Source organism: Anser cygnoides, unplaced genomic scaffold, assembly GCF_040182565.1.
Source record: "Anser cygnoides isolate HZ-2024a breed goose unplaced genomic scaffold, Taihu_goose_T2T_genome scaffold_51_1, whole genome shotgun sequence".
Classification (NCBI taxonomy): domain Eukaryota; kingdom Metazoa; phylum Chordata; class Aves; order Anseriformes; family Anatidae; genus Anser; species Anser cygnoides.
Window position 1 is genome coordinate 923,581 of NW_027103074.1, and position 18,661 is coordinate 942,241.

The 18,661-nt window shown below is 46.2% G+C and overlaps 1 protein-coding gene and 1 long non-coding RNA gene across 3 annotated transcripts in view; one reads left to right on the forward strand and one right to left on the reverse strand.

The window, feature by feature from the left end:
* Window positions 1-4,995, reverse strand: part of LOC136789484 (transcription factor BTF3) — a 29,455-nt gene extending 24,460 nt beyond the window's left edge. The window contains exons 1-2 of one of the 2 annotated variants that reach the window (XM_066989529.1): window positions 4,849-4,995; window positions 4,488-4,556 (exon numbers count right to left, since the gene is read on the reverse strand). In XM_066989529.1, coding sequence (XP_066845630.1) covers window positions 4,488-4,556; window positions 4,849-4,980 — 201 coding nt within the window. In that variant the 5' untranslated portion in view covers window positions 4,981-4,995. Of the gene's footprint in view, window positions 1-4,487; window positions 4,557-4,844 lie in introns of both variants that reach the window. The other variant, XM_066989531.1, reaches the window with a different exon arrangement.
* Window positions 4,996-5,137: 142 nt separating this feature from the next.
* Window positions 5,138-18,661, forward strand: part of LOC136789485 (uncharacterized) — a 69,362-nt gene continuing 55,838 nt past the window's right edge. The window contains exon 1 of the long non-coding RNA XR_010828214.1: window positions 5,138-6,379. This is a non-coding gene — a long non-coding RNA (uncharacterized lncRNA). The remainder of the gene's footprint in view (window positions 6,380-18,661) is intronic.

The following is an 18,661-nucleotide window of genomic DNA, read 5'->3' on the forward strand; positions in this document are numbered from 1 at the left end:
GTGGAACTACTGAAGCGAGTCCAGAAGAGGGCTACGAAGATGGTTAGGGGACTGGAGCACCTGTTGTACGAGGACAGGCTGAGAGCTGGGCCTGTTTATCCTGGAAAAGAGAAGACTGAGGGGAGACCTCATCAATGTGTATAAATATCTGAGAGGAGGGTGTCAAGAGGGTGGAGGCAGTCTCTTTTCAGTTGTGCCCAGCGACAGGACGAGAGGTGACAGGCACAAACTGAATCACAGGAAGTTCTGGCTGAATATGAGAGGGCACTTCTTTACTGTGAGGGTGAAAGAGCACTGGAACAGGTTGCCCAGAGAGGTTGTGGAGTCTCCTTCTTTGGAGATATTCAAAATCCACCTGGATGCCATCCTGTGCAACGTGCTCTAGGTGATCCTGCTCGGCAGGGGGGTTGGACTAGATGGTCTTCAGAGGTCCCTTCCAACCTCATCCGTTCTGTGATTCTGTGATTTTTTCTGACGGATGAAAAGCTCGATGTGAGTTGGCAGTGCGTGCTTGCAGCCCAGAAGGCCAACTGCATCCTGGGCTGCATTAAAAGAGGAGTGGCCAGCAGGTCGAGGGAGGTGATTGTCCCCTTCTACTCAGCCCTTGTGAGGCCCCACTTGGAGTACTGCGTCCAAGTCTGGAGCTCCCAGCACAAGAAGGATGTGGAGCTGTTAGAGCAGATCCAGAGGAGGGCCACAAAGATGATCAAGGGGCTGGAGCACCTCTCCTACAAAGAAAGGCTGAGAGAGCTGGGGCTGTTCAGCCTACAAAAGAGAAGGCTCTGGGGTGACCTCACTGCAACCTTTCAGTACTTCAAGGGGACTTATAAAAAAGATGGAGAGTGACTCTTTGTTCAATCAGATAATGACAGGACAAGGGGGAATGGTTTTAAACTAAAAGAGGGGAGATTTAGATTAGAGGCTAGGAGGAAGTTCTTCGCTCAGAGGGTGGTGAGGCACTGGAACAGGTTGCACAGAGAGGTTGTGGATGCCCCATCCCTCGAGGTGTTCAAGACCAGGTTAGATGAGGCCCTGAGCAACCTGATCTAGTGGATGGTGTCCCTGCCTATGGCAGGGTGGTTGGAACTAGATGATCTTTGTGGTCCTTTCCAACTCAGGCCATTCTATGATTCTATGATCTGTAGAGGTCCCTTCCAACCTCGGCTATTCTGTGATTCTGTGATTGTACTATGTGATCCTGTTTTATGTGGTTCATGCAATAGAATAGAATAGTTCAGTTGGAAGAGACGTCCAAAGATCATCTAGTCCAACTGCCTGACCACTTCAGGGCTAACCAAAATTTAAAGCATATTAAGAGACAGGTACACCCTTTGCTGGGTTAAAAACTGTATGGACAGATGGCCCCAGAGAGCAGTAGTGAATGGAGTGAACAATTAGTGAAGAATACCACCCAGGATTCTACCCCGAGGCAGCATGGTGGTGGGTGGCAAGGTGGGCGGGAGGATATGGGCAGGTACCTGTCACAGTTGTCTCCTCCGATGGTTTTGAACTTCACCCCTGAACAAGTGCGAAATCCTAAAAAAATGACAGAATGATTGAAAGATGTATGCCCTGACCCTCACAATGCTGGAGAATTCCAGCTTGCTGCACTGTGCTGGGACCTGGCCTGCACCTATCAAACGGCAGTTAACACTACCCAGCACCCTCAAATGGAGGAGGAGGTCTCTGAATCCGATGACCAGATAACACACACTTTGGCTAACCCAGAGGGCCAACTGTCAATGGTAACATTCGCCCCCATAGTCAAGACAAAACAATGGAAGGGGAAGTGTGAGGGACCATTCAGAGGGACCTTGACAGGCTGGAGGGCTGGGCCGAGAGGAACCTCATGAAGTTCAACAAAGGCAAGTGCAGGGTCCTGCACCTGGGGAGGAATAACCCCATGTACCAGTACAGGCTGGGGGCTCATCTGCTGGAAAGCAGCTCTGCAGAGAAGGACCTGGGAGTCCTGGTGGACAGCAGGTTAACCATGAGCCAACAATGTGCCCTTGTGTCTAAGAATGCCAATGGTATCCTGGGTGCATTCGGAAGAGTGTTGCCAGCAGGTTGAGGGAGGTGATCCTTCCCCTCTACTCAGCCCTGGTGAGGCCTCACCTGGAGTACTATGTCCAGTTCTGGGTTCCCCAGTACAAGAGGGGCATGGAGCTCTTGGAGTGAGTGCAGCGGAGGGCTACGAAAATGACAAGGGGACTGGAGCATCTCTCATACGAGAAGAGGCTGAGAGAGCCGGGCCTGTTTAGCTTAGAGAAGAAAAGACTGAGAGAGGATCTTATCAACACATACAGATATCTGAAGGGAGGGTGTGTCAAGAGGATGGGGCCAGACTCTTTTCTTTTCAGTGGTGCCCAGCAACAGGACAAGAGGCAACAGATACAAACTGAAGCACAGCAAGTTCCATCTGAACATTAGGAAGAACTTCTTTTCTGTGCAGGTGACAGAGCACTGGCACAGGTTGTGGAATCTCTTTCTCTGGAAATATTCAAAACCTGCCTGGATGTTATCCTGTGCAACACACACTAAGTGACCCTGCTTGGTAGGGGGGTTGGACCAACCTCAACCATTCTGTGATTCTGTAATTTGTCTTTAGATCACATGAAGCTAAAACGTGGAAGACTACAACTCAAAAATTTAGTCTTTTGTCTAGAAAGCTTTATGTAGATTCCCTGTTCCCTGACAGTAATGAAAGAAATGGCTTCATTCATGTACCTTGACTACCACACAAATCGAGCAACATAAGGCCTATGTTAAATTTCTCTGGACAAAAAACTTCTCAGTAAGTTTTTACAAATTGTCTTGAATCAAAGGCTATGTAGGAACATGTACCTCCCCCCCCCCCACACTTTTACCTATACTACATACAGATATCAAGCTTCAGACAATCTGAAGTTAATTTGAAGTGAATAGCTGCTGCTTTTATCTCCGCAAATTTAAGCTTCTGAAGATTACAGGATTTTAGTAAGCAAATTCTACCCTGATCAAGCTGAGACATGCTGTTCACACCCCTCTACCTCTGTACTGAACAATGTGGATACAGCAGACCACAGATTCATTTGCCAGTCTTCTAAGAAGGTTTGGAAGAGAAGACATGATGTTTAGCTGTACCAACACCCTATACAAAAATCTCAAATTACACATGAAGTGCAATACCCCTCCACCTAAATATAATATTTAGCTTGTAAGATCTGCAGCCTTGCAATGTCACGAAAATTTTTCAGCAGAGAACGTGCAGCCTTTTCACACAAGGAGAAATTACTCTTCCCCCTTAGCTGATTACTTTGGGTGTGGAGGAGGCAATCTCCATTTATACGGTGACTTTGTCACGAAGAATTCTAGTAATCATTTCCAGTTATAAAACCAACAAACAAAAAACCATCAAGCTCAGACATTCAAAGTATTGCATACGGGCTGCTGCAAGTAAAGTTAACATCCCAGCCAGACCCAGTATAAGTATTTCACAGGCCAATTTCAAAGCTGAATGGCAGCATCACCAGCATATTATAAGCATCACTTAATGTCTCTAGAAGACCTATATTGAGCACAGAGTTGTAAGAGCTGCAATCTGAATGCATACTCTTACATGATCAATGACAGAAACGTGTTAGAATACATGTCAGTAACATACACATAATCAACAATATAATAGTTTTCTGGTTAACTAGTAACCCATTTAAAGAACATGCAAAATCATCAAGCTAGTTAAAAACTAGTTTTCCTCTGATTTAAGGCTAAGTCTCCAGCTGAAGACAAAAACTTCCACACAGAAATGAAAGCTACTGGAGACTGTCAGTAATAGTTCTGTTGAATAGTTCGTATTCCAAAATAACACATGTATATTTCCTCAAATATATAAACCAATATTAACGAGTCCTTGCTAAAAAACTCAAACCGTAACTTAAACATTTGCTAGCATACACATGTTCAAAGTCTTTCCTTTTTTTTTTTCCCCGATTATAAGTGTATCCAAATGTCATGATAAAATAAGAGGGTCTTCCAAGCGCATTATACTTCCTAATTCTACAATAATAAGAGCATGACAAGTACAGAAATTTCAGCTGTCCTAAAAGGCAAGAAAACTGCCATGGTCAACTTAAGGATGTACGACTTGAATTTGGAACATAACCCTCTAAAATTTATTATGAGAGCTATACCTGAGCTCACTTGCTCTAAGGTCTACTTCAAACCTTAAGTGCCTTCTAACTGCCCATACAAGAACATATGCTTCTAATCAGCTATAACATAGCAAATCCGAACAGAAAAAGCTGGAAGTTCATCTCCTACATTCTGCTTCCGTTGAACTGACTAGAGATCACTGCAGCAGGGCAGCTTCCCCTACAGTCAAGCCAAACTGAGAGCCCTCAGGACTGCTCCCCACCCAAGCTTTCAGGACCTCGTGTCCCAGGCCCTGCATGTGGGCAGAGACGTACAGTCTCACGGGCCAGGAGACAGGAAGGGGAAGCAATTCCTACCTTGCCACCAATGCGCACTTGAGCCTGGAGCTTGGCAAGCTTTTCTTGATTCATGATTGTTTCTTTCATCTGCAGAAGCAACAAGAAAGCCTATGAAACAAGCCAGGAAGCACCCAACAGCACAAGCCACAGCAACCCAGCGGTGGAGCAAGTATGCGTCAGTCTATGCAGCCACACACTCCCCAGCAGGAAGACGCCCCAACCCCGCCATGGCGGGACGGAGAAAATAGTCTGCTCGCGCGCAGCACCTCAGCCCATAACCGTCTTTCCTTTACTATTCCCCTCCCCCCCAGCCACCGCCGCCATCCCCAGACACGTAACGAACCCTCCCAACCACCCCCACGGTCTCCCTTGTACCTTCCTGGGGCAAGCACAGCGCTACCGAAACGGGAAAAAACACGAAAACCGCAAACAGGAACAAGGGGCCAAGTACAGCCGCGGCAGATAGCCAGATGGCGGCCGGAAGGGAGGTACGCCGTGTCGCACAGCGCATGTGCAGTCACCTCCTCCTCTGCGGCGGTGGGCAGAGCTGTCACCGTCACCGCGGGAGAAGTTAGGGGTTGCTCAGGTGGTGCCGTCCCTGTAGCAAATGCTTGCGGAGATCTTTAGACTCCTGCATGCCGCAGCTCAAAAAGAAAATTGATTTGTACGGTCGAGTGAGGGTGTGAGGCTAAGCCCCCGGCCCCTGGAATGGGATCGATTCTTCCCTGCGTCCGGCTCAATGAGTGGTCCCTAGCACATGGCTGTACTTCTCAGCCCCTTTCTGGCTTTCAGCACCTGTCGTTTCCTTTTGTAACTTGTCACCCTGTCTTAGATTGTTTTTCTGCCGTCAGCAGAAATCCTTCATGATTCTTGGAGTATTTATTTTTTACTTAAAAAAAAACACATTTAGATGTAGTACTTTTGTCTCGTTTATGTTCCTGTGTCCATGTTTTTTCTTCTTTCGACCCTGCCTCCCCCCCCTTTTTTTTTCTTTCAGTGATCCATCTGGGGCAATGCTGCACTAAACAGCTGCTGCAATGTGGCCTTCCAGGCACAAAGCCAGTCCTTCATCACCAAAATCAAACCACGTAGACTTTTTTTCAAGGCTGTGTGTAACCACAGCCTATATGGTGATTCATTTCCTTTTACAATTCTTCCATCCTAGTTCTTTTGCTTTGACTCTGCATCCTCTTTTATGTTATCAATCACCTGTAAGGAATGCTCCAGCAATTCGTGCCACTAGGGGATTTGAAGGGTTAACATTGAGGCCTGGGTTTAGGTGAGAAGAGAACAAAGGGATTTCTTCAGAGAAAAACTGCTGACTCTGCACGGACGTGCAGTAACTTCTGACAGCCGACCAAGAGACCACTAGATAAGGAAGAAGAATATGAGCCTCCCTGTCCGAGCGGCCCCCGAGAGACTAACAGAGACTGATAAGCAGGCGCACCTGGGAGGACTTTGGATTCGGGAAACCAATTATAATAACCCTGCCTCTTCTAGAAGTAGTAATGAATATGTATTAGCCTAGGAGCATAAAAACCAGCCGCCTTACGTAACAGGTGTGCGTCCTGGTGGAGCAGAGACTCCCGGCGCACCCAGCGATGTTTGCTTGCCTCTATTCATTTAATAAATTGTAAACTTTGATTGTAATCCTATTTGGGACTCAGTCATTTATAACAATTGGGGGCTCGTCCGGGATGGTCTTGGTTCCTGAATTCTGACTTGATCTAGGAGGGGCGCCCCCACCATTTGGTGGCTCCTGTTCGAGTCAGGTCGGGGCTAATGCCATCTTGAACCTGAATAAGGGCAAGCAAAGATTTAGATTTTTTTATGAGCTCCCTTTGCCGGCTGCAGCACTATATTTTGCCCGTAATTCTGCGCGCGAAGATCTGAACGAAGACGACGGAGTCGTAAGTATTTAAGGCGTATACCGTTCGGTTGGGTGGGATTCGGTTGCCTGTGTGTGTGAGAGAGTGTGATTGAGACGGAACGTAGTTCCGAAGCGATTGTGGAGGTCTTCTAACCGCGGTTCCAATCTCCCGCGAGGGACTTGGCCGATGAAGGACCGAAGCGATTCCTATAGGATTCGTGGGTGGGTGATAGGTCCTAAACCCCCTGCAAGACACTCTCACTAAGGCAACCAAGGGCTGTAGGAAGTGCCACAGTAAAATTCCTAGATGGGTCAGACAAAATTGAAGACCCGGGACCAGAGAAAAGGGAGCAAATTACCAGACATACCACCAGAAAGTCCATTAGGGATAATGATTAGAAATTGGAACGATAGGGGCCCCAGAAAAGGAAAAAAGTAAATTAAAAATGGTCCAGTATTGTATGATAGAATGGCCAAAGTAGCCTTTAAGACCACATGTCTTTTGGCCCGTTTTCAGATCCTTTGAAGACTGGGTTTGCCAGGCCTTAAATATACATGTTAATTCAAAGGAACCTTTTTAGCCAGGAGGAAAGTGATTATGCAGGATTATGGATCAGGACCTCACGTCCTTTTCCAGCCTCAATATTTACACTAAAAACAGATGAGAAGTTTGAAGAAGAAGAAAAAAAAAAAAAAGGAAAAAAAAGATGATGAATAGGAGTCATTGGATAACCTACCACCTCTATATCCTAACAATCCACCCCCGGTGGTGCATCTTATAATCCTATTTAGTTCTTAAATGTTTTGACTGTGTCAAGGAGGAAGGTGGGAGCATTATCTAAGTAACAGTTTAGAAGTTTGGGTATATTCGCGGTGGTGTTCGGTCAGTTTCCCAAGTATGGGGGGAGGGGGGCTGACTGATTATCAAAGCCGTAGAATGGAGAGTCACTTCTTTGGTGGTTCGGGCCTGAGCCCTGGGAATTTGGTAAGAAGGGGGAGAGCGAATTTATTTAGGCCTCAATACCTTTTAAACCCCCATCTCGACGGATACACAGGAGTGATTCCTTGTTTCGTGTGGGCTTACTAACAAAGTGCATGAGAAAAATTAGCATTCGGCTTGAAATTCGGTCTTGTTGAAATGTAAATTTTGTGGAAAAGGTGTTATTGTTTGTCTAGAAGACCGAAGGCTGAGTGCTTCAGGTGTTTTTCCGAAGACCTGCGGATTTATGATTGGAATGGGGCTCATTAATAATCTGAAATAGTAAAGTTTGTATGTGGAAAGAAGAGTTTAATCCCAGAGAACTGGGACATTTGGGAAGAAGATTGGGAAAAGATAGTAAAAACCTGCAATAAAAAGGTTTGCGTGGAAATTGAAACAAGGGACAGTAACTAATATAAATAAATAAAAGGGAATGGGAAATCAAGGAAATGGGTAAAATCCAAAAAAAGACGTCCTAAAAAAAAAAAAAAAAAGAGCCTCCTTGGGTGCATATTGGCACATTGGAAGGATATTGTTAGAAATGGGGGCACAGAAAGCAAGAGGACTTTCACTAAGTATTGCAATCAATGGTGGCCACTATATAAACTAAATGGCCACTTTATGGATCAATCGACTATAACAGTGTCTTGCAATTAATGTTGTTTTTGAGGAGAGAAGGAAAATAGGATGAAATGTTGTATAGTGATATGTTGTTTCAGCATCTTGGAGGGAAAAGGTTTGGAATTAAGTTGGCCCCTGACTGAGCCTTTGGTGTTGGCATTAGAAAAGTACAGGCTGGAGAAAGATAAAGGAAGTGTTAAAAGGGTTGTTGAAGGTGTTAAAGGTTGTGTGGCGTGTAGTATTTAACAGAGCTGTTTGAAGTTGAATGAGCAGGGAAAGAGGATGTAGGAATGTTAATAGTTCCGTCTCAACCCGAGGCTGAGATCTCTAAATCGCGGGTGTGAGCCCTCTGGGGCAGAGGGACCGTGATGGGTCCGAGAGAGTTGTCGTGGAAACAGAAAAGCAGCTAACTCTTAAAACAACCTGAGTTCCTGTGTGAGCTAAGATTGCCAATGGGACCGCTCAGGGAACTTTCAACGATTGCATTCCCCTGACCGACCCCCTCACTGAGACCCTAATCACCCCGGAAATTATGTAAATACTAAAATCTGGTTAAATCGGCTATTGGGAATTGAGAATCTGTTCCAACAAGGTCCAAAAGAAACCCCTATGGAATTTATGGAATTTTTGGACCAACTTTGAAATGCAATGAGAAAAAAAAAATGGACCTGGCTTAAAAAACAAAACAAAACAAAACAAAAAAAAAAACAAACAGAGGCAACTGGCTAGCCTCTTTCCAGGGCAATCAGCCCCTGATATCAGAAATTGTCTTAGGCTGCAGGACAAACTTACAACAGTCAGGAATGATGGGGACCTGGGGCATCTACCCTAGCAGGTCCACCAGTTGAAATAAAGCTAGGAAACGAAGACAGAGGCTTGAATTTTTTGTTGGTTATGGGAGCTTCTTTCTCTGTATTAATTAGTCAGTAAATGTAATAGGAGCAACATATTCAGTGTTAAATAGTTTAAAAGGACATTAGGAACTAAGACAACTACAATAATTGGAGCCACAGGGAAAGAGGAGGAATGGTCATTCTTACAACCCCTTGATTTGTGTTTTGGGGGTAAGGAACTAACCCATGAATTTTTGTATGTACCAGAATGCCCGATTCCACTCTTGGGATGGGATCTATTAGCCAAATTAGATGCAACAATAACCTTTGAGGATGGAGAATTAATAATGAAGGTACCTGAGTCCAAAGTAGGACAAATCCTAATGATCAAAGATAAACCCTTTGTTAATATTCCAAGAGAAGTAGAAAATGCAGTTATACCAGCAGTATGGGAAACAGATGTACCAGGGAAGTCGAAACTGGCACAACCGGTAAAGGTGGAATTAAAGGAAGGAGCCAAACCTGTTTGAATCAAACAATATCCACTTAAGATAGAAGCTAGGCACGGGAATGGTGAAAATTATTGACAAATTTCTCAAATATCAGATTCTGGAAGAATGTAAATCAGAATACAATGCTCCAATTTTTCCAGTAAAGAAGCCGAATGGCGAGTATAGATTTGTACAAGATCTTAGAGCAATAAATGAAATAACAAAGGATATTCACCCGGTAGTAGCTAATCCTTACACATTGTTAACATCTGTGAAAGGGAAATATAAATGGTTTACCGTGATAGATTTAAAGGATGCCTTCTTTTGCATACCTCTTGATAAAGATAGTAGAAAATTATTTGCCTTCAAATGGGAAAACGTATTGAAGTTTTTGGACCACATATGGTAACAACCGTTTTGGAACAAAGGGGGGGGGGCACTGGTTATCACCCAGCTGGATGATGAAATATCAGGCAATCCTAACTGAACAAGATGACATAACCTTGAAAACGACTAACCTGTTATATCCAGCAGTATTTCTAGGAACCGTTCCAGAAGAAGGACCGTTGGAACACAATTGTGTGGAAATAATCGAACATACGCCAGCCACAAAGATTTGAAGGATGTACCCCTTGAAAGGTATTCAGTGGGAATACCACACTCCGTGGCACCCACAAAGCTCAGGGAAAGTAGAAAGGATGAATCAAACAATAAAACAACAATTGGCTAAGTTAATGATCGAGACACAGCTGCCCTGAACGAAATGCTTACCATTGGCACTTTTAAACATAAGAACTAAACCACACAGTGAGACTGGATTATCATCATATGAAATGTTATATGGTATGCCTTATTCTCAAGGGATGCCCCTAGGGAACAATGTAGTTGAGGATCATAGTATCCAGAAATACATAATTACCATTGGAAGAAGATTACAGGAGCTAAGAGAAATTGGGATGATGACTCAGACACCACCTTTAGGATTTGCTATTCATAAAATACAACCAGGAGACAAGGTCTTAATAAAAACCTGGAGAGAAGAATCATTGAACCCCCGATGGGAGGGACCGTACCTTGTTTTACTTACTACTGAAACAGCTGTGAGAACAGCAGAAAGGGGTTGGACCCACGCATCCAGAATAAAAGGACCAATAACTACCGAAGCCTGGAGGGTTGAGTCCACTCCTGGGGAACTGAAACTGAGACTAAAGAGGAACTGATATCCCAGCAATGAGGTTCTGCATGAATTAAGGGCACTGGATAAAGAGGACAAGGCTGAAGGGAGGAAAGGGAGAAGGCAAGACCGGGGTAGGACCCTCCACTGCGGCGTGTATGGTCTACCGAGGGAGGCGACCCCTATGGGTATTGACCGCCGAGTGAGAGTGCCTCGACCGGACTTCTCCCGCGCTAAGATCAGGTTGTCCTGAGAAAAATAACATGAGAACCTTTTAAACCCGTAATAAAATTGTGATTAGTTTTTCCAGGAGCTGGATCACCCCGAAGGGCTGAATGGTAACACAAGCTCTGAAAGCGGGCCCAACCCCATGATTGAAGGCGCTTCCCACACTCTCAAGATTGGACGGCGAAAAAGGATAAGAAATGCTATACTTCCTGGTATTGTTTTTACAGGGGCAATTGGGCCATGGGCAGGAATGGAGGAATAACTTTTTCACTTTGGGGGAGGAAGTGGCCAAGGCCTTTAACCTTAGTAACTGCTGGATTTGTGGAGGACCGGGGGGAACTGAAAGTTGGCCCTGGGTAGCAGGCCCGGTCGAACCCAAGTGGTGGGTCAGTAACTTGAGCGAAGTTCATAATGGGACGCAATTTTGGAAAGAGGAAGGAGGTCCATGGCAGTTGCACTCGTCAACTCGGGGTGTATACTGCTTGAACAGAACAGGAACAGTGGCAGTGGGAAAAAGCATTTGCAATTGGACTCTGTCCCCCGGATATGATTGTACCGATCCTGGATGTAGTCCTGTAAGCTGTACAGCACGTAGTGGGAAATGGAACGCCACACATGTTCAGCTGAGAAACGGGACTTGGCTGAAATGCTCATATTGAGAATTTTTTGGATCCGGATGTGAAACTGTGGCAAGAGCACAAGCGGGGGGACAATTCGATGGTCAAATCTTGAGCTGTCAGCGTGATACCACCACTAAGGAATAGCATGTGGTGCGGGTCTATCGTTGGAAATGGCAGGATGAGAATGGGAGGCGAGTGTTCTTTAAACATTTCTGGTCAGCTTATAATATGACAGGCCGCCAAAGAGAACTGAATTGTGACTGTAAGTGGAAACCCAACGTGGGAGCTTGGAAGCGCGCATATACGAGTACAAACGGGGCAGACATTGTAACAGGACCACTCGGTAACAAGGACACTCTGTATTATCACGCCCCAAAGGGTAAAGATGGATGGGATGGTCATTTTCCAAACGGGACGTGGGCCCTAAAGGGACATTATTGGGTGTGTGGCAAACATGCTTACAAGAGGCTACCCGGAAACTGGTTGGGAATATGCTATGTGGGGTACATAAGACCCTTGTTCTTTTTATTGTCACAAACACAAGGAAATCATTTAGGAATAAGATTATATGATGACCTGAACAGAGTGAAACGATCTATTGATACTTCCTTAGCCGGGGATAGTGCCCCAAAATGGGGAAAGGATGAATGGCCTCCTGAAAGAATCATACAGCATTATGGGCCAGCTACCTGGAACCCGAATGAGTTGGTATCAGGAGCCCGAGAACCTATTTATAATTTGAACTGAATAATTAGGTCGCAAGCTATCCTCGAAGTTGTAACCAATCAAACAGCGACGACCTTGGATCTTCTGGCTGATCAATCCACTCAGATGAGGAATGCTATCTTTCAACGTAGAATGGTCTTAGACTATTTACTAGCAGAAGAAGGGGGAGTGTGTGGAAAAATGAACGATTCTAATTGTTGTTTACAAATTGATGATAATGGAAAAGTGGTTAAACAGATAACAAAGGAAATTAGGAAGTTAGCCCACGTCCCAGTACAAACCTGGAAGGGTATGGATTGGGATTTCTTTTCGTGGTTGCCCGGTGGACCATGGGTTAAAAGGATGTTATTTTTATTTTTATGTGGTGTAATGACATTATTGTTTATACCTTGTATGATACCTTGCTTTACGTTGTTGGTACTGCGAATAATAAATAGCACCCAATTTGTGATGACTTCGGGAGAGAAAAGGTGATGTGTCGATAATGATGCTTAAGAAATGGGCACCCCGAGAATTGACTGATGAAATCCAATTGTTACTAACAAAGGTTGAAGAAGAGACACGAATTGATGATATTAAAAAGAAGGGGAGGAATTGTAAGGAATGGTCCAGCAATTCGTGCCACTAAGGGGTGTGAAGGGTTAACATTGAGGCCTGGGTTTAGGTGAGAAGCGAACAAAGGGATTTCTTCAGAGAAAAACTGCTGACTCTGCACGGACGTGCAGTAACTTCTGACATCGGGCCAAGAGACCACTAGATAAGGAGGAAGAATATGAGCCTCCCTGTCCGAGCGGCCCCCGAGAGACTAACAGAGACTGATAAGCAGGCGCACCTGGGAGGACTTTGGATTCGGGAAACCAATTATAATAACCCTGCCTCTTCTAGAAGTAGTAATGAATATGTATTAGCCTAGGAGCATAAAAACCAGCCGCCTTACGTAACAGGTGTGCGTCCTGGTGGAGCAGAGACTCCCGGCGCACCCAGCGCTGTTTGCTTGCCTCTATTCGTTTAATAAATTGTAAACTTTGATTGTAAACCTATTTGGGACTCAGTCATTTATAACACACCCATATGCAACTGTTCTCTTCTTGTTGAACACGCTGTTTGCACTCTCTTTGGTTCTCAGAACTTTTCTTCTGTAGTGATGTTTTGCATCACTGAGGTCTGAACATGCTCTTTTTCTATACCATCTGAATATATATATGAATATTTTTCTGTATTATCTGAATCCTGTTCTGAGAATTAAGTGCACACCTCCAAGGCTCTAACTCAAGCAGTTGCTGCTACATTTGAACATTTGTAAACCCATTTCCTTGGCCTGTGTTCCTCATCATTCATAGTCTGAAATTTCAGTTCTTCAGAGGTTTACTACTGTGTTTCATTTTGCCCACTCTGAGGAGTCTGTTGGGTCTAATCTCACAATTATCGGGAACTCATATATCAGGCTCCAGTGACGATTATCACCATGCAGAAAGCTGAGCAGTCTTTGTGGGCTTTGGGCCTGTGTTGCATAAAAGGGTGCAGGAGATTTATGGAGGAGGCAGGCTGGTGATCCCATCAGTGCTGCACATGCTCACCATGTGACATGAGAGAGAAGCTGTGTTGCTCTGCAATCTTGCCCCCATCATCACCACAACCGAATCTGATGGGCCTTCTGGCATCATTAGAAATATTACTGACCTTGTCATCTCAACCTGTATGTTAATGCCTTTTAAATCATTTTTTGTCTGGAATATCCTCAATAAACGATTCCTTTCGTTCCTATATCTATAAGACTATGCTCATACTTAATTTATCCTTCTGTATTGATTAATGTAGTAATTCCCAGAGCCAAGGCTTTGTCAAGGCTGTGCTGAGAGAGAGAGAGAATATGTGTGTATACTTGATTTGCTCTGATATCTCTACAGCAGAGCTGATTGTTAATTTGTAAGCGGATTGCCTGACACGGAAAATTTTGTTCATTGTAAAAAAAGAGTGAGCTAATGACTTTTCTAATTTCCTTCTCTTCAGGGCTGCTCTCAATCCATTCATCCCCCAGTCTGTACTGATGTTTGGGATTGCCCCAGCCCAGATTTAAGACCTTGCCCTTGGCCTTGCTGAATTTCACGAGGTTCACATGAGCCCACTTCTCAAGACTGTCCAGGTCCTTCTGGATGTCATCTCTTCCCTCTGAAGTATCAGCTGCATCACTCAGCTTGGTGTCATCTTGTAGTGGATTTATGTGGCAAGGTTTTGGTAGTGGGGGACTGCAGGGGGTGGCCTCTGCGAGAAGACTCCAGAAGCTGCCCCATGTTAGATAAAGGCCAGTTTCAGCCAAATCCAAAGGGACCTGCCGCTGCCCAGAGCCGAGCCAATAAGCGATGTTTGTGCCTCTATGAGAGCATATTTAAGAAAGGGAAAAACATTGCTGCGCAACAGCAGCTGGGTGAGGTGTGAGGAACAGCCCAGCAGACACCAAGGTCAGTGAAGAAGGAGGGGGAGGAGGTGCTCCAGGCGCTGGACCTGAAGTTCCCCTGCGGCCTGTGGAAAGGACCGTGGTGGACCAGGTTGTCCCCCTGCAGCCCATGGTGTACCATGGCAGAGCAGATTTCCACGCTGCAACCCGTGGAGGAACCCACAGTGGAGCAGGTGGATCTGACCTAAAGGAGGCTGTGGCCTGTGGAGAACACCTGCCGGAGCAGACTCTGGGCCAGATCTGTAGCCTGTGGAGAGGAGCGCATGCAAGAGCAGGTGACCTGAAAGGAGCTGCTGCCCGTGGGGGACCCATATTGGAGCAGTTTGCTCCTGATGGATGGACCCCGTGATACGGACCCATATTTGGAGCAGTTCTTGAGGAGCTGCTGCCTGTGGGAAGCCCATGTAGGATCAGTTTGGGAAGGACTGTATCCCATGGGAGGGACCCCACATTGGAGCGGGGGAAGAGAGTGACTGTGAAGGAGCGGCAGAGACAACGTGCTATAGGCTGACTGCAACCCCCATTCCCCAATTCCACTGCGCCACTTGGGGGGAGGAGGTAGAAGAGGGCGGATGGGGGGAAGATGTGTTTAGTTTGTTTTTCTTTCTTTCTGACTGCTCTAGTTTGTTAGTAATAGGCAATAAATGACATGAATCTCCCTATGCTGAGTCTGTTTTTCCCATGACGATAATTGTTAAGTGATCTCCCTGTCCTTATCTCAACCCTTGAGCCCTCTTCATCGTATTTTCTCCCCCTTTCCCTCTGAGGAGGGGGAGTGAGAGAGCAGTTGTGGTGGAGCTCTGCTGCCCATCTGAATAAAACCACCACAGTCATTTTTGGCACCCAATGTGGGGCGCAAAGAGTTGAGATAACAGTAGAACTGATTAAAACGCTTACGACTAACACACTTACTTACTAGTCACCATGTTCAGCTTGCTGTTATTATTTTAATGTGATCCTGTCTTATATAATCTGTGCCATGTTCTCCCTTCTCCTCTATATCCGTTCGGAGAATGTGCTAAAATCTGTGTTCGTTTTTGTTTGTTTTCTTTTTTAATTTGCTGTGTTGTAAAGCACTGGCCTTGAGTATAATCTGGTATTCAGGCCCTGCATTGTTATCATTTTGGTCTCCTGGAAATTATCTTTTTGGGAATATTCAAAATTACACTGTCTTCCTTTCCTGATCTGGAAGTCAGTTTATGAATAATATCAGGAATGGTACCTCCTCCTTCTTTCCCCATGGACTACTTGCAGCAGCTTTTGAGTACTTTGAATACCCATGGGTAACCAACATACTCCTATTGCTAGGTCTGCACAATGTGTTTCTCTTTCTCCCTAAGGTTAAGCAATTAGTTAAGAATACCACCCAGGAATCTGCCCCAAGACAGTGTGGTTGTGGGTGGCAAGGTATGTGGGAGGATATGGGCAGGTACCTGTCACAGTTGTCTCCTCCGATGGTTTTGAACTTCACCCCTGAACAAGTGCAAAATCCTAAAAAACTGATAGAATGTTTGGAAGACGTATGCCCTGACCTTCACAGTGCTGGAGAATTCCAGCTTGCTGCACTGCAGGAGACCTGCATGGATGAACAGGGAGCTCCTGGTGAAGCTCAGACAGAAGAAGGAAGTTTACAGCATGTGGAAAAAGGGACAGGCCACTTGGGAGGAATATAGGGACACTGTCAGCGTATGCAGAGATGCGACAAGGAAGGCTAAGGCCCATTTGGAATTAAATCTAGCAAGGGATGTCAAGGACAACAAGAAGGGCTTCTTTAAATACATCAGTAGAAAAAGGAAGACTGGGGAAAATGTTGGCCTGCTGCTGAATGGGGCGGGTGCCCTGGTGACAAAGGATATAGAGAAGGCAGAGTTGCTGAATGGCTTTTTTGCGTCAGTCTTTACTGCTAAGATAAGCCCTCAGGAATCTCAGACTCTGGAGACAAGAGAGGAAGTCCAGAGAAAGGAGGATTTCCCTCGGTCGAAGAGGATCATCTAAGCAAACTTGACATCCGCAAATCCACAGGCCCCAATGGAACGCACCCATGGGTGCTGAGGGAGCTGGCCAATGTTATTGCTAGGCCACTCTCCATCATCTTTGAAAGGTCATGGAGAACAGGGGAGGTGCCTGAGGACTGGAAGAGAGTCAATATCACGCCAGTCTTCAAAAAGGGCAAGAAGGAGGACCCAGGCAACTACAGGCCAGTCAGCCTCACGTCCATCCCTGGAAAGGCGATGCTCATCCTGGAGATCATCTCCAAGCATGTGGAGGATAAGGTGATCAGGAGTAGTCAGCATGGAGTCACCAAGGGGAAATCATGCTTAACCAATTTGATAGCTTTCTATGATGAGATGACTAGCTGGGTAGATGAGGGGAGAGAAGTGGATGTGGTCTACCTTGACTTCAGCAAGGCTTTTGACACTGTCTCCCATAACATCCTCATAGACAAGCTCAGGAAGTGTGGGATGGATGAGTGGACAGTGAGGTGGATGGATAATTGGCTGGATGGCAGAGCTCAGAGGGTTGTGCTCAGTGGTGCTGAGTCTAGTTGGAGGCCTGTAGCTAGCGGTGTCCCCCAGGGGTCAGTACTGGGTCCAGTCTTGTTCAACTTATTCAACAACGACATGGATGATGGAACGGGAGTGCACCCTCAGCAAGTTTGCTGACAACACAAAGGTCGGAAGAGTGGCTGATACTCCAGAGGGCTGTGCTGCCATTCAGAGGGACCTTGATAGGCTGGAGGGTTGGGCCGAGAGGAACCTCATGAAGTTCAACAAGGGCAAGTGCAGGGTCCTGCACCTAGGGAGGAATAACCCCAAGCACTAGTACAGGCTGAGGGCTGACCTGCTGGAGAGCAGCTCTGCAGAGGAGCCTGGGAGTCCTGGTGGACAGCAGGCTGACCACGAGTCAGCAATGCGCCCTTGTGGCCCAGAAGGCCAACGGTATCCCGGGGTGCATTAGGAAGAGTGTTGCCAGTAGGTCAAGGGAGGTGATCCTGTCCCTCTACTCAGCCCTGGTGAGGCCTCACCTAGAGTATTGTGTCCAGTTCTGGGCTCCCCAGTACAAGAGGGACGTGGAACTACTGAAGCGAGTCCAGAAGAGGGCTACGAAGATGGTTAGGGGACTGGAGCACCTGTTGTACGAGGACAGGCTGAGAGCTGGGCCTGTTTATCCTGGAAAAGAGAAGACTGAGGGGAGACCTCATCAATGTGTATAAATATCTGAGAGGAGGGTGTCAAGAGGGTGGAGGCAGTCTCTTTTCAGTTGTGCCCAGCGACAGGACGAGAGGTGACAGGCACAAACTGAATCACAGGAAGTTCTGGCTGAATATGAGAGGGCACTTCTTTACTGTGAGGGTGAAAGAGCACTGGAACAGGTTGCCCAGAGAGGTTGTGGAGTCTCCTTCTTTGGAGATATTCAAAATCCACCTGGATGCCATCCTGTGCAACGTGCTCTAGGTGATCCTGCTCGGCAGGGGGGTTGGACTAGATGGTCTTCAGAGGTCCCTTCCAACCTCATCCGTTCTGTGATTCTGTGATTTTTTCTGACGGATGAAAAGCTCGATGTGAGTTGGCAGTGCGTGCTTGCAGCCCAGAAGGCCAACTGCATCCTGGGCTGCATTAAAAGAGGAGTGGCCAGCAGGTCGAGGGAGGTGATTGTCCCCTTCTACTCAGCCCTTGTGAGGCCCCACTTGGAGTACTGCGTCCAAGTCTGGAGCTCCCAGCACAAGAAGGATGTGGAGCTGTTAGAGCAGATCCAGAGGAGGGCCACAAAGATGATCAAGGGGCTGGAGCACCTCTCCTACAAAGAAAGGCTGAGAGAGCTGGGGCTGTTCAGCCTACAAAAGAGAAGGCTCTGGGGTGACCTCACTGCAACCTTTCAGTACTTCAAGGGGACTTATAAAAAAGATGGAGAGTGACTCTTTGTTCAATCAGATAATGACAGGACAAGGGGGAATGGTTTTAAACTAAAAGAGGGGAGATTTAGATTAGAGGCTAGGAGGAAGTTCTTCGCTCAGAGGGTGGTGAGGCACTGGAACAGGTTGCACAGAGAGGTTGTGGATGCCCCATCCCTCGAGGTGTTCAAGACCAGGTTAGATGAGGCCCTGAGCAACCTGATCTAGTGGATGGTGTCCCTGCCTATGGCAGGGTGGTTGGAACTAGATGATCTTTGTGGTCCTTTCCAACTCAGGCCATTC